General features: G+C 43.4%; 1 protein-coding gene across 1 annotated transcript; it reads right to left on the bottom strand.

The window, feature by feature from the left end:
* Positions 1 to 620: 620 nt before the first annotated feature.
* Positions 621 to 13668, bottom strand: LOC146208470 (uncharacterized). The gene is made up of 5 exons (XM_084593967.1): positions 13515 to 13668; positions 9568 to 9756; positions 5994 to 6474; positions 3101 to 3162; positions 621 to 803 (listed from the first exon to the last, which is right to left on the bottom strand). Exons 1-4 carry the CDS (start codon positions 13549 to 13551, stop codon positions 3138 to 3140), a joined length of 732 nt encoding a protein of 243 aa, XP_084450093.1. The 5' UTR covers positions 13552 to 13668; the 3' UTR covers positions 621 to 803; positions 3101 to 3137.
* Between the last annotated feature and the right edge of the window lie 2034 nt (positions 13669 to 15702).

Raw genomic sequence — 15702 nt, 5'->3', positions numbered from 1 at the left:
AAAGGCCTTAAGTGTGCTTTTTCACCGAAAAGTGAAAAAAAAAAAAAAAAATGCTACGCTATAAAAATGACACAATGTAACATTTTCGATTACAAATATGTTTAACGCTTTGTCAGTCTCCTATGCCAACTAATCATGGAACGGAATGAAAAGGCGCTGTTACACAAGCTATCGCGTCTACTCCTGAGGTGAAGCTTGAGCGTGTTCCTATTTTTTTCACCGCCAGCAAGCAGGACAGAATTGTCTTCAGAATTCTTGAAACCACGGAGTGAAACACTAGATAACTAAGTCGTTATCACCGGACTTCTTCTACATGGTGCGGAAGTGCCCTGGGTCGTGGACTGTATCACTTTCAAAGTACCCCTTTTTGATGTTTCGCGCTCCCGTAGGCTGAATCTGCCGACTGCATGACCAAGGTTGCACTTTAGTCTCGTTTATTTTGTTCAGCTTTCTAGAACGGTTAATGATAACACACAAGTGCGATTCGCATTGCTTAAGTATTCTTCGCCAGGTCACTAATGGCAAATGGTCGTAGAGGCATTGTCTCAAAGCTAATAAACTAATAGTCTAGTGCTTAATTGCGTAGAGTGATGAGAGATAGGGAAAAGAGAGAAACAGTGTGCATTGACAGTTCTTTTATTGCACATCATCTCATGAGAGATTAGGTCTGATCCACCGAATGCCGGTCTCTTGGAACAAATATGTGCAGGAAACAGTGCCGGAAATAGCTTGCGATGAATCTTACATCTTGATCGTCCTTCCATGGCATTAGTCGTGTTCTTTCTTATATGAATTTCGGTAAACTGAAAGAAAGAATTGGGAATTCATGACTCACAAAGCATAACGATGCTGGCGCTGTCACGCTTCCATTACACTACGACACAGTGTCGAAAGCAAATGCAATTGCTTCAAGTGAGAGCCAGCTCCTTGTTTGAAAAATAGCCTAAGGTTATCCTACGCCTTAATACGCGAGCAGGCTGTCTTTAATCTTCAACTACAATGATACAGCCTTTTTTCTGCAGCTAGCGCCCTGAAAACTCATTTTGCTGGAAATGAAACTTTCCTAAAAAACTTCCTCTTTTCATAACGTAATTCTAAGCGCTAGTTGCTCAAGAAAAAGAGCACAAAAACCGTTTTAAATTGACAGATGCTTGGATGAGAGAAATAAGCGCTGTTTACTCTGCTAGCAGCGAGATAAATACTAAGGCAGACGGAGAGTGGTCATTGAAACCCTTGGTACAAAAACTAGCCTAACATGCGCTTGCGCCAAACCGCGTTCCTGGCAGTCCGCTTGTTTGCGAATGCGGCGCACCGGAGAATATGATAAAAAATATTTCTTGCTTAAATGTGCTGCAACCTTCCATCACATTACAGAACAAGTTTTGAGGTGTAATAAACATTATCTCATCCACGGTGATATTCTGTTGCTTTATCCAAAAAAGCTTTATTTCTCCCTTTAACGTTGCGAAGGAATTACAGTTTATTGCGACAAGATTATCGTCTTTTACTTTACATGAAATGTTGTTTATTTTGGCTGTTCGCATTCCCGCACCTTTGAGGTTAGAGGAGAAAAATATTAAATGTACATAGATGCGTGGCTGAAGTTGTTGCCTCGTCGTGTGTAAAATCGATAGCAAAATGTCTGCATCTGATGCATTCAGATAACCAGCCTATTACATAAAAGCGTACTGCAAGAAGAAGCCGGACAATAAGTGGTACGGCTAGGAAAAAACAAAAAACAATGGAACCCACATGCTACATACCACCATACACAGATACCGCGCCCTCGTCATAGAACAATTCTTGCGCTTATGCTAAATTTTGTAGTCAAATGCAGTTACAGTGCACAATAATCTTATTGCAATGAGCAGCAATAAGCAAATAAAAAAAAAACACACACGCAAACTTCAAAAACAAGTAGTATAGCCCAGCAAGGATAACTGGTTTAACTAGACGTCACCGAAAAAAAGAAAGCAAGAAAAGAAGAATGGCAGCCTTTGTTCAAATTGGAAAAATGCACACCCCCTATTTTGCAACTGCAGAATTGTACCGTTTGTCTTCCGTAGGCAGATTACGCCCTTCAAAATTCTTTTATGGTGCGACTGAGCCATTTTAATTGATCTTAGCTCAAGAGAACCAGACGCAATTGCTTAGCGTGGATAGAGCGCGACTCACACGGAACAAGCTGCGCTTATTGCATTTTTCTTGCGAGGCTCCCAAAGGTAACATATGCACATAAAAGAAGTTAATACAAATTTAAACACGGGAAAAGAGTGTTGGGAGTCTCTAATTAATGCTAAATATTTTATCCATTCTTTCCTGACGCATACGCTTTCTTAGAGCGACAGTCTGCAGTCTTAAGCTGTTTGTTTTGAAGCGGTTGGCTACTGCAGCTCAATTTATGCCTTTGATACCTTTGGACGGCTGTCGCGTCAGTACAATTCAAACATGCTGATGGCTTTTATTTAGCAATGGTTTGACAATCCACCTCGCTTGCGGCAGGTGAGTGGTCCGATCGTTGGTGCAACCGAATACCCGCCAGTGGTACAATGGTTGCAATGGGCTTTCCCTTGGACTGGTGCTGGGCTTATATTGGGTAAATTGCTAGGGAAAGAAATATTTGACCCTGTCCAGAGTAAAAAAAAAAAAAAAAATTAGACGGTCTCTTAGATGTCCCTTAAGAGGAGAATGGCGAAAGCCTACCCTTCCTCTCTTATCATTTGCCTCTTATCGTTTCTCTTAACGGCGATTCGTTACAATGCTACTTATAATTATATATATAATTGATTTACGGGGAAGGAAAACCGCAGTGTCGGTCATACTTTCTCCCACAAGTGCGAGTTTGGACTGTACACCATCGCTCCTTTCGCGCAGCGTTCCTTGGCGCGCTTTGAACTGTGGGATTGCAGATGGCAGGAAAGCTAGACAAGGAGAACCAATCTCGCGGAATCTCGCGCAGAAACCTCGCGCACAATTTACGCGCACAGGATATCGTTCCATGATCCTAGGAAGGCTTTCGTCTTAATAAACACAATTCAGAAATGCCGGTATAGTCTTCTCTTGTTCGCATATATTAGCTGCAGTCAATGGTAATACGTACATTTTGGGAGACCTCCCGATCGCTGGAACTATACCATTTACGATGAGCTTGAAGCGACGGAGCTAACGGGTAGAAGAAAAGGGAGAGAGAAAAAGCATACATGACGCAGTGTCAGGACACTTGGTCTGGTTTGCAATCAATGCGACGAAATAGTAATGAAACGAAATTTTCCCTGCGGCGTTTTCAATAGGTTTGGAAAGTTTGCTTGGGTAAAACTTTCAGCACTGTTGGCAACGCAGTGCTTACTCTATCAACTCGTGTATAGGCCCAGCAGCTGAGCAATACAGCAGAAACAACATATGTCCGTGAAAGTTTGTTCATGTACAAACATACGAGCTTAGATCAAGTTCTACAAACGCCAGAGTAAATGACAAATTATCTCCACTTTCCGTTCAGCTACCTATTTGCGCAAATGCAATTCTAGAATAAATTCATAATTTTTCCTCCTGTGCTTTTCGCTTTGAATTCACTTTTTACACCGAGCAAGAGAGTGGAGTATTCCTTCCATGCAAATTTCCGGTTCGTAATGAAGAAATGTTTGCAGCGCTTTCCGTAGTCTTGTTTTGTAAAAAAATTATGACGTCGCAAAGCATTCATAAGGGAACTAATTCGATAAAAGTCAAAGCAGAGTTCAAGTACCTCAAAGTTTAAGTCGTCGTCGTCGTCGTCGTCGTCGTCATCATCACCACCACCATCATCATCATCATCATCATCATCATCATCATCATCATCATCATCATCATCATCATCATCATCCTGACTATACCCACTGCAGGGCGAAGGCCTCTCCCATATTTCGCCACTTAACCCGGTTCTGTGCTAGCTGCATCCACTTGACCCCCGCGAACTTCTTAAGCTCATCCACCCACCTAACTTTCTGCCGCCCACTGCTACGCTTTCCTTCTCTTAGAATCCAGTTTGTTACCCTAAGCGGCCATCGGTTATCCTCTCTTCGCACTACATGTCCTGCCCATGCCCATTTCTTCTTTTTAATTTACACTAGAATGTCGGTAACTTGAGTTATTTTTCTGACCCACTTTGCACGCTTCCTATCTCTTAATGTTAGACCTACCATTTTTCGTTCCATAGCCCTCTGGGTAGTCCTCAACTTAAGTAGAACTCTCTTGGTTAGCCTCCACGTTTCAGCCTCATAGGTGAGTACAGGTAAGATGCAACTGTTGTATACTTTCCTGTTGAGCGATACCGGTAAGCTACTAGTCATAATCTGTGAGTGCTTGCCAAATGCGCTCCATCCCAATCTTATTCTTCTTGTTATTTCCTTTTCATGGTCCGGATCTGCGGTTACTACCTGTCCTAAGTAGACATAATCGCCTACTACTTCCAGTACTTCGCTACCTAATGTAGTCTGCTGCTCCTTCCCGAGACTGTTAACATTACCTTAGTCTTCTGCATATTGATTTTCAAGCTTACCTTTCTACTTTTCCTGCCTAGGTCATCAATCATTATTTGCAGTTCATCCCCCGAGTTGCTTAGCAAGGCAATGTCATCAGCAAATCGCAGATTACTGAGGTATTCTCCATCTACCCTTATCCCTAACTGCTCCCATTCCAAGTCTCTGAATACCTCCTCTAAGCAAGCTGTGAATAGTACTGGGGAGATTGTGTCTCCTTGCCTAACACCTTTCACTTTTTACTTAAACAACTAAACCAACAAAAAAAAAAAGTTGAAGTAGACTGTTCCTAATTTCTAGAAAGGGTTTTTTCTTAGGCCGTTCGGACTAGAAACAAACCTATAGTTTGTCTCATAACCTTACTACATGATTTTCTGCGAACCTAAGCGTGCGAGGAGCGGGGCAGAAGTGGCTTGACAGCCTACCGAAAACTTTTCGCAGGGAGAGCATGTCTCTAGAGGGACAAAGGTACTGAAGAAGGATGTGCCGATATCTCGAATTGATGTAGCTGTTCTATGCTCCTTTGCGTAGTTTTTTGTGATGTGTATGAAGAAATCGTAGACAATTTATGACTTACTATAAGTTGTGTGTGTGTATATATATATATATATACATGCCCTACATGACCTCAGGCTGAGCTAGCTTCCTTTGACCAGTTTATCTAGATTTTCCTTTGGCAAATTTAAATCGTTGCCGAGTATCTTGGTTCTTTTGCAGGGACAGAACGGCTCAGTAAAGTGTTGATCTCAGTTGTACACCTGTCTGTTCGTTAGTTGCTTGCGGCGTCGTCACCACTTCTTGAAATTAAGCAACCACAATTAAGTAAAATTCTTGCAGTCACACACTTGCAATGAGGCCCATTGTAAATTATTTAAAATAACAAAGAAGCAGACAAGAGGACATGCTTCGTTGCTACACTAGAGACGGCACTGAAAAGCCCAAACATGCATAAAGATAAAAATGAGAAATTATAAAACAACGCAACAACAAGAAGACAAAGACACACGGGAAAGTGATGCCTTAGATAAATCGAGGTAACTACGCGTGCAAATTCTATAGAGAAAAAAAACAAACAACCAAATGAAAGTAAATGGGACACAGTGGTATGAAAACGATGGGATCTTGTCCACGTATAGAACATTTATTTGAGTGAACGAAATACTGAGAGTACCACTCTTGTTCCTGTTGAAGGCAGCCACAAAATGTGGCTACTATGGTAAGCAAGGACTGCGCTTTGGTTTATACCTGACGACTCAGCCTGAGGGTTAAAAATGTTTAACGTTGCCGTGGTAGTTCGATCGGAACTCAGATTACAAAATAATTTCTTATTTATCAAGTGAAGCACATGGAAGGTTTACATGCTTAGATAGGGGATAGTTGTGCGGAAATTAAAAAAAATGCGATGCTGCCTATGTTTTTGTGACGAACTCCCTAAACTACTTGGAAGCACGTCCGACCTGGGCTATGAAGTGCATGACTTACCTAGACGACGCGCTAGGGGCAGCAGCAGAACCACTAGCACCAGAGGCACCAGCAGCACTAGCAGCAGGAGCTGCCAAGGATGTAGCCGCGGGGCTAGCACCAACGACGCCGAGTCTTCCGCCGGTACGTGAATTGGAGCCATATCCCCAGGTTCCATAGTTACTGCCGAAGCCTTGGGGCCCATAGCCATATCCAGCCCCATAGTTTACGCCGTAGGGGCTGAAGCCGTAGGCATCTCCGTAGCCAGCTCCGTAGCCAGCTCCGTAGCCACCTCCGTAACCACTTCCGTAGCCACCTCCGTAACCACCATTCCAACCCGCACCTCCAAATGGTCCGTAGCCGCCGTATGCAGGGTAGGCGCCGTACGATCCGTATCCGTTGTAAGGTCCGTACAGATCATAGCCTCCATATGGGCTACCCCATTGCCCGTATGAGTTGTACGGGTTGAAGCCATTTCCTGCACCGTATCCGAAACCACCTCCTAGAAAAGAGAAACGAAATGTTCTGTGTTTACACAACCACCAGAAAAAATAAAATACTACGGAGAAGATGGAGGGGACATTCAAGCTATCTGTTATATACTCTTTGCTACTCGCTTCCTCACTAATCATTCTATTTAGGCCAGTGTTATCTCAAACATGCTCAACGGTGTAATTTCGTGAGCTACAACATTACGGGAAGGACGGCCTGACGTAGGTATTAAGCCTCGCTTCCAGCTTAACCGTACGAGCGCACCTGCGTGTTCAATGGGTAGCTGTCTGACTTGGGATCCAAGGGAACCGGGGGGCTAGAATCCAACCTCATTCTACCACCTGAAGGGCGCTGCGACTGATGAGTTCCCGCCAACCAACTCAACTACATCGCTCGGCCTCATGACGTGACATAACCTGACTGCTGATAGGTGCAGGGTCATGTCAGCTGCCAACTACCCCCTGCCAGATCCACATCGGTGATTTTTCGCTCGCAAAGCCAAAGCCATGCTGGATTTCCTGGAGATCGAGGCGTTTAACACTGTCGGATTGAAAGCTGAAGAAATGAATCCAAGGATTTTCAGCATTTCCTGGTCAAAAGAAGCTGCTATACAACAGTTGAAGCACACGACCTTTATATGATTGCTTAATGCGGTACATTCTTCAAGAATATTGTTATTTTGTTGCCAAGATGTGTATTTAGACCGCGAGTTTCCCTTATGCGAGCAGGAGAAAATGCAGAGCAATGAAATAATATTGCACACAACCAGGAGTGACTAAACTGAGCCACGACGCCGATCAGGGGCACATGCATTTATTACGTCTGGTGTGCGTACCAGTGAGATAATCGTGAAATGCTCATGCTTGAGTGATCACATGAGTATGCATGAATTACTATTATCGCTCACTGATTAGCAAGACATGGGCTTAGATAATAATCATCGACCCAAGGAGCCATATATAAGCACAGGTGTGGAGTTCAGTGAACGGAAGGAGCTCGCGGCTTGAGCCGACTCGGCCCAACCGGCTTCATTTGAAGCTGGTTGCTGGAACATGCCGCACAGCGAGCGTAGATGCACCGTACAGCATGTGCAGCGTTTACAGTTTGCGGTACCGTTGCTGAACATGTCCATTTTACTTTATTTCAGCTTTTGAATTATGCCTAAACATTAGTAAGCATAGGTAACAACCACCTACTTTCCACCCACTTTCAGTGAAATATCTTTTTGTTGCGAACTATCGTAATTTTATTCCGATTTCAGTAGCATGACGATAGTTGCGAAGTGGCAAGAGGATACGAAATCGGAGGCACAAAATGTCGCTATGATTTCAGGTTCTGGAGCAGTTTAGAGAAAGAGATGGCGTGAAATAAAACTTCAAGCAACGATTAAATTGCAGCTCCTGGGTGCCTGACGTGTAATCATATACTGACGTAGCAGCTTTTCTTCGGCAGCTTAAAGTGAAAACAAAAGTACGGATGGTGATCTATGTTTACAAATGCAATGCGCATTATTAAATAGCAAAACCAGACTGATATATTGAGTTACTGCAGAACTTTTTTAAACAGGAGTCTTGACGTTTTGTAGCTTATTAGATTTTTCATTCTAGATTTTTTAACGCAAGGAACAGGCAGATAATAAAGGACGTTTATGCAAGTTTCTCATTTGACGAGGCTGATACAAACTGAGAAATAAGGTTCCGTCGTGCCTAAGGACGCGAGATAAAATTGAAGTCGCGGCTGCCGCATTTCGATGGAGGCGAAATGAACGACACCTATGTGTTCTGGGGTGTTAGTACTGGTTCGAGAATCCCAAGCAGTCAACTTTTACCCGAAATGTTTTACTACGACATCCGCTGCCGTTCATATGTGGCTTTTGGACATCAGCTATACATAGGAAACGTCGTCGGCCACACCCGAATAATTCATGTCTATAAAAAAAATGTACCTTGCATGTGTGCGTTTATATCATATAAGCTTACTTATTCCCAGCCAACTAGCGTTGGTGACATTTCCGCACAACTGCAATGCTCCCAGCTATTGCTGTGCAAATAAATTACTAATTGAAAGTAACCGCTCATGGATGCAGTGAAGATCGGCGGAAATCACCTTCCATTTTGAAGAAGCAATTGGGCGCCATTGTACTGGCAGTTGCATAGAGAAACAGAGCGAGTTTGGTGTCAAAGTTGAGTTTTTGCTTTGTACTAGTGAAATAAAATAAACGCCGTCGACGACAGCTCAGTTACACCACTGAGGTGGTATGCGCGCATATCCATGGCGCTGAACTGTTTCAAAGAGCACTGAGGAAGAGCCACATTAAATGTTTGTTCTTGTCTGTTATGTTATATTGGGTTTCGTCTCGCATAAGCAACTAGGGCTCCCTGATCGGGAGGAGCATGCTAGTTTATTACTGAGAAATTTGTAGTTAGAAATGCAACAATCTTTTTCGACCTCTTGATTCCAGCTTTTCACGCCAATACAGGCATATTATTGTTCCTTTATTTCAAAGCATTTGCAACGTGTATATCCTGTGACAAACGCTTAATTGAATCGGCATTATCAGTTTAATTATGAAAGTTGTTATACTTATCAAGCTTGCGAAAGTTCCATTCTCATCAAATGCCATTGTTTTCTTAAAATATCATTATCTTATCACTGCTACCGAGCAAGTGTCGCATGTGTCCCTGTATATTTTTTTATGATCTTACTTTTAAAGTTTAGCTTAATTCATAGCGTTTGAGCCTTCAGAGATAGCTGTACGGCACAGTGATAGTTTTCGTACTCTTACAGCTAAATGCATTGTTATACTGTGCTGTGACTGTAAAACGGCACATGGCGATGTTAAAAATAGCAGTAGGTACCGCACAGTCACCCGCCGTCATAAGGCAGTACTAGGCAGGAAACTGTTGGAAAGAAGGAGCGACCCCTCTTTAAGGTATGAAATGAATAGGGCGGGTGAAATTGGGGAAAACATTCAAACCGCAGACAAAACAGTAATATTTAAAGTGTACCTTAGATCCCCTCGTTAACTAAATGAGGATAAGAACTGTTGTACACGACTGAAGATTTTGGCACACAAAATGTGAGTTTAGCTAAACGATATTACCGAAGCCAGGGCCATTCAGTCCTGCTCCTACTTGGGCCCCAAGTCCTCCTCCGAAGTTTCCTCCAAGGCTGTAGGTGACGCCTGGTCGTCCACTGGGGCCTATTCTTTCTGCACCCGCGTAAAGCCTAGCGGTACCCCTCGCCGCAGCAGTACCTTCGCCTTTTAATCTCCGAGAGTCAGCCAGGCACACTGTAAACAAAGTTGGTAAGGCAAAAAGTGTTTGTTAGCTTGACGCAGAGTTTGGATGCGACATGTTAAAAAAAAAAACAACAACAACATAATGTTACGCTGGCGAAAACATGAATGTTTCGTCGGGATTTTTGTTTCTTTTCTTTTCATTATGGTATTGTTTTTGCTCGATTTCTTGTTATTTTAATTTTGCCTATATAGTTTTCTATTTTTTTATTTGGCAGTTCAAAACTTTTGTAGCGAAAGCTACATTGGCCACAGTCTCTCCATTTCGCCGTGCTTGTCCGTGCCAGTCCAGTGTCGCCATTTCGCCATGCCTGTCCGTGCCTGTCCTAAGAGCGAAGAAAGAAGAAGGAAAAGAAGAAGGAAAAGAGGAAGAAGAAGAAGAAGAAAAAGATGAAGAGATTAAGAAAAAGAAGACAGATAATTCGCTAGTTGGTAGAGGCGAACAACAGCGAGTTGCTAGGACAGAAGGTTCGTTCGAACATTGTGACGGCGGTGACCCCGGAGTTCGACGTAGAGACATTGCAACATCACTGGAAGTCTTCTACACCTGTATGAGAATGGCCAACGACGAGAGGTAAGGGGTGCTCATATGTGAAGTGATTTCCCTATGTGCAACTACAATGTGGAAAAGCCATGTCTGTCTTTGTGGATGGGTATGAGATATGATTTATTAACCATTTAGTGGGACATGACCTAAGAATGTGCCCACCGAATGGCAGGCAATGGAACAAATTCGGCTGCTATTGGCTGTGGTAGCCCAGGTTGGTCACCGGCCAGCGAAGTTATTCATCGGTTCAGAGCCGGATGACTTGGGTTTGGGGGCCGGGCCAGACGTACCTTGCAGCTGCTGTGCGTCGTATAAATGACCGTGCTGGCTTAAGAGTACCATGTCTTTACTTTCAAGCCGAAGCTAAGCGTAGCCATGCAGATAGCTCTCGTGTAACTCCAGGTTCACCCACAAGCTAAAACACAGCCAAATGTTTTACTGTTTTTCATTATCACTGAATATCCCAACTAATGGCTGCATCGCGCATTCACTACGTACAACTTTATTCAACTTGGGTCAACGAACCTTCGTGTCATGTGGGTAGCGTATCAGGAGCGCTATTCGTAGATCATGATTCGATCCCCACGATATCCATATCAATCGAATATTGTTCTGCTGATCGCCTGGTGAGGTCACGCAGTTTTTGGATCGGTAAACGCTGGATTCCGTTGCTGAGGAGCTATTTAAACTGTTAGCTATTAAGGAAAAAGATATTGGAAAGCGGGTTGAAATGAAATAAAACTGAGGCGATGCAATGGTGGTCAAAGCTGATTGGATAAAATGATACCTCGAAGCGATTGACCCTTCGCTCAGAAAGCGCATTGGATGGGATGTTTAAATGAGCCCTTAGATAGGCTTGCATGGGCTGCAGCAACGTGAAAGAACAGAGAGAGCACAGAATAACTAAACTGAGCAACATTTGTGAATTCACATTTACCACATATTTTGGTCACCGAAGCAGGCAGAGAAACTATTATGCTTTTGTCTAGCGAGCCGAAAACGAGCTATCGGCAAGAAAATCTGAGCCGCGTTCCCCCTTCCCAACGAGCACGCCCACTGGCAGGCTCACATCGATTACATATCTACCATTTACTGGGGAACGACTTATACGCCCAGATGATAACACAAGGACAACCTCTTGCTGGGCCGTACTGTGGGAAGCTGGCTACCAAGGTCGCATGGCCATTTATGGAGTATTCTCATCAGCGGCCACCTCCGAGTAACCTCACTGGCATTGTCTTCGGCATAGAGACTAGCGGGAGTGCTTGGCTGCAACACGAAGATACCACTTTTCCTTTTTTTGTGCTGTCGAGAAGGTACTGCGAGGACACAGTTAGCATTTTATTGACGACAAACGATCGATGCTTCAAACGGGCAATGCGCCCCTACAAGCGCTGGTGATATCCATAATTTACCTGCTGCTCTGTGCAACAAGTTAAAATAATGGGTACGTAAAAAACGCCGGCTAGGTCATGCTATCTTTGTGATGTATTATAAGAGAGTCTAGGGAAAGCATTTGTAGGTTGCATTTAGTATGGTCGAACCATAATGCCTATCATTTAGTAGATACTGCGATCGATCACATAATGGCAGCTGCGGTCGCCTATTTCTCCATTTTACGGATGAAGATGCTGTACAAGGTAAACAGAAGAAAGAAACACCGTAGAAAGTTGCTGCTAACGAGTCATGCTTCTATTCTCAGATCATGTACAGAATAGGCAGGTTGCAGCACTTCGTAACAGTTGCAGTGAATGTCATACATAAATGTCCGTGCCCCATGAGCCGCCCGCGTTATGTCGTTGTATTAACACTGAAGAAAAAAAAATCAAGAATGTGCCAAGGAGCATGTCTGGCAATATTAGCAATATTTAACAGCTGACTGGGAATCAGGTGCTAAGCATCCCTATGAGAAGCCGCAAATATGACAGGGGGGAATTAATTCGGAGTGTGAATAAAGCCTTGAGGGCATCCGTTATTTCTGAGGAACGGCTCGGATTGACGCCTACCTTTTCACTGTAAACCTTGCTCGTTCCCGCTTTTCTTTTTTTAATTGAGCAAACAGAGGCGCAAAGCAGCCATCGTAAAAAAGTAAGAAATGAAAGATCATATGACATCTGTACTCAAAAGATTCTATAAAGATGCTGCAGTCAACTGCTGACGATTGTTTTTCACCACAGGAGTGTTATTTAACTCGCGCTCTTATTGGACATACACGGAGCGTCTTCTCGTTTCGTGCCCATTCAGGCCAGGTAGCTCAGGCTGGGATTTGATCCCGCATTTTTGAGGTTATCAGCCGAACGCCAGTTCCACTTTGCCGCAGTGCCAAGTGAAATCTAAATCAGTCTTGGTTCGTTGCAAAGAGTGTGCCACCATCCCTGTAGTCTTATTGCTCTAAAACGAATTCTCCTCCCTAGACTGCTTTTGATGTAGCTAATTTCATCATCTCATCTCTCGTCCCTAGCACATGGTTGATAAACGTTTGGTGCTTTCGAGCGGAAGTCTCCAGGACAGGAAAAGGCGATTCATGAGTATTATTGTGATCTGGGGCTACGATTGCATTATTTTGTTTGCGCACAATATAGCAGCCAAATAACTTCAATCTCCGCAGATATGATCTCGAAATACACGTCGATAACAAAGCCATTGCCGCTTGTTCGTGCTGGCACGTCTCGGGGGCTTTTATCCCTGACAGCACACAGCCATTTCGTAACGTTTTCTTTTACTTCTTTTACTTAGTCTACTTTTTCAGTAAATATTGTATTTACGTATATCGCCTTAAGGCCTAATGCCCTATATAGGGTTACATTTTAAACACCGATGAGGACTGTTGACGCAATGTGTTACGTTAACTGCTACTGATATGACATATTACAGCCTGCTTTAAACTGTGTGATTTTCGAATGAAAGACAGCTGTAGAAATAACTCTCTAGGAGGTTCTTTCTAATACTTTTCTTACAGAGCGGTGTATTACCACCACAAGGCATTAGAAAAGAAAACACTAGCTCAGCAACAAGTCTGGTGCAACAAATGTTCTAGTCAAGGAATTATGCCTGCATGCGTGGCAAGTAAGAATTCAGGTATTCTATCACAAAGTCAGTTTTTAAAAGAAAATATATCGTGGCGTCTTTCGTTGGACTGGTAAATAGCTGTTATATACTGCCCTGTCTTCTTGCCTGATTTTTCTTAAGAGACAGATGATCTCACCTGCTGACAGAAGGCAAACGACCACGAAGGCTTTCATAGTGGCGGCTTTGCAGAGGACGCTCTCTGCTGGAACAGGCGGCTGGGGCGGGAGGTCACGATGTAGATGCCGAGTGAGTTGGTCCCGTTTTTATCTCAAAATCCGGATTGTAAAAAATTCGGTGCTGTTTCGTGGGACCATAAATTTTTTCTGTTTTTCATTTAGCGGTGCAGGAAGATTGAACACTCGCGAGCTTCCCCGAAGAAAGAATAAGTGCTCATTCTGCTGTCACTTGGGGCTGGTCCCGCGAAGAGGGAGAAAGTGTTAGAACACGCCGCATTCTTCTTGCGACATTGAATACATGTAAAAAATCAAGAAGAAAGCTACATTTAGCGTTATATAGTGGCGAGCACTACGTGCTAGGTGTCATAATATTTGTCTCCACTGCTGCAGAAGACCAGCCGGGCAGCTGGTTCAATACAGTGACCTTTGTTTTTCGTTGTATGAAATTGATGCTTTCTTTTCCTTACGAAGGCAGGTATTGCTAGCGTACAATAGAGTGTGTGATTGTTGCCAGGGCCAAGTGCTGCCTTTTTTCTTGCGCACTTTCAAGTTGCAGCCTTTAATCTGCAAACACAGGCTAGGAGACAATGGCAGCACCAATGCTATGCACTTTGCCCTCGGGAAACAATGTTATATGCACCTACAGGTGAAATAAGTTCATCTTGCACTCTGACCTTTCCTTTTTTCCTCTTCGGACTTCTTGGAAAGCTTCGCAATTGAGGTGCAACTGGGCATTTAGCTAAACGTTAAAATACTTTATAAATGACTAACAGGCATTTGTGTTCCTTCTTTTCTTACAGATGAAAAATGGTTTTGGAATCGCGTTGTCGAATGTGTATTCGAATCAATAGCATTATTCATGCTCACAAGTTCCTAGCAACGTGACTATTACACGCATCGCCTTTGCAGGAGCACAACAAATGACTCAACTATTTGGGTCTTTATGTCAGGAGTTAGCAAAATGCCTTAAAAATTGCATATAAACAACAGAAAAGGTTATTTCTACGTAATCAATAGCAAGATGTCATTTACCAAAAGCGTTTGAAGAGTGCTATCCTATAAGATTTGTAAACACCGACAGCTTCCAAGAACAAGATTCTCAGCAAAAAGTACTTTCCTCCTAACAAAAATTGGAAGATGCTGAATTAAGCTTCGCATTAAGAATAGAAGCGATAGCGGCTTTTGTACCGCTTTTCTTTATGCCTATTTTTTAAAATTATATAGATTAAAGAAATATTTATTTTTGTAACATAGGTACACATGTCAAACACGCATTGGGAACTCATATGCACCACAACGAGTTCACTAGGTGCCACGCTAATACAGTAGGTACCAAGTAATATTGGTGTTCTATTTTTCCCGGTGGAAATAGGCCACAAAGTCTGCCTGTAAAGTCTCGCCTAGAAACAAAAGGTCTTTTTTTTTTCTTTACCACAGGGAACTGACGCTTCGTCTATGAACAGTGGGAAACAATAAAGTGCGTATAGTTTGAGGCATGAGCTCTACTCTTAGCGCTGCAAATGCCAATGTCATACACTCGCGCGTTTCACCTCGAGCCGAGAGGCGCCACTGAGGCGGGCTCTGGAAATTTTGACCATCTGAGGTTCCTAACAAACACTGATCACGCCACCAGGCGGAGTGTTAAACAACTACGTAGGCATTTAGGTATTCTGTATCGCCATTGACGAGGTGCATGGCGGTATTAGCTCGTCAACGCTTCAGTGGTGGCAATGAATAATCTTTACTAAGTAAAGCTGAAGACGTGAGACTGCATATAGCATGCAGTGGGGAAGGTCGTTATTCCGGCACCCCATTGGTCAAAGGCGGCAGCCTAACTCTCTTGACCAAAGCCCTTTGGACCTGAAGGTCCGAGCTACCGAGCAGGGCCGCCTCCTATTAATTCCTATGGAACAATGCGGGTAGAGCTGAGCTGCAATGGGAAGCCCACGCGATGGGGCATATCTCAGCCACTCTCACACAGTGTCGGCACAGGCCTGTGAACGTGGGTTAGAAGTGGCCCAGGGGTAAGGATGATGTGCAGCCATGGTTATCAGAGCTTGCACTCCAATAACTAGGTGTAACCGGGACAAACTTCGGCGAATGTTTTTATGCTATTACATATATATGATGTGCTTCAAAGGAGCATTA

The sequence above is a fragment of the Amblyomma maculatum genome, chromosome 1, assembly GCF_055883805.1.
Source record: "Amblyomma maculatum isolate TAMU_Amacu chromosome 1, ASM5588380v1, whole genome shotgun sequence".
In the NCBI taxonomy this organism is placed as follows: domain Eukaryota; kingdom Metazoa; phylum Arthropoda; class Arachnida; order Ixodida; family Ixodidae; genus Amblyomma; species Amblyomma maculatum.
Note: the sequence above shows the minus strand (reverse complement) of the source record. Positions and strands in the feature narration are given on the sequence as shown.

What these genes read in the sequence shown, in the direction of transcription:
- LOC146208470 (XM_084593967.1), bottom strand. Translation starts at nt 13,551, where the DNA reads ATGAAAGCCTTCGTGGTCGTTTGCCTTCTGTCAGCAG. An exon ending in ACTGAATGGCCCTGGCTTCG is followed by an intron (nt 6,475 to 9,567) that starts GTAATATCGTTT and finishes TCTCTTTTCTAG; the next exon opens with GAGGTGGTTTCGGATACGGT. An exon ending in GCCCCTAGCGCGTCGTCTAG is followed by an intron (nt 3,163 to 5,993) that starts GTAAGTCATGCA and finishes TCTACCCGTTAG; the next exon opens with CTCCGTCGCTTCAAGCTCAT.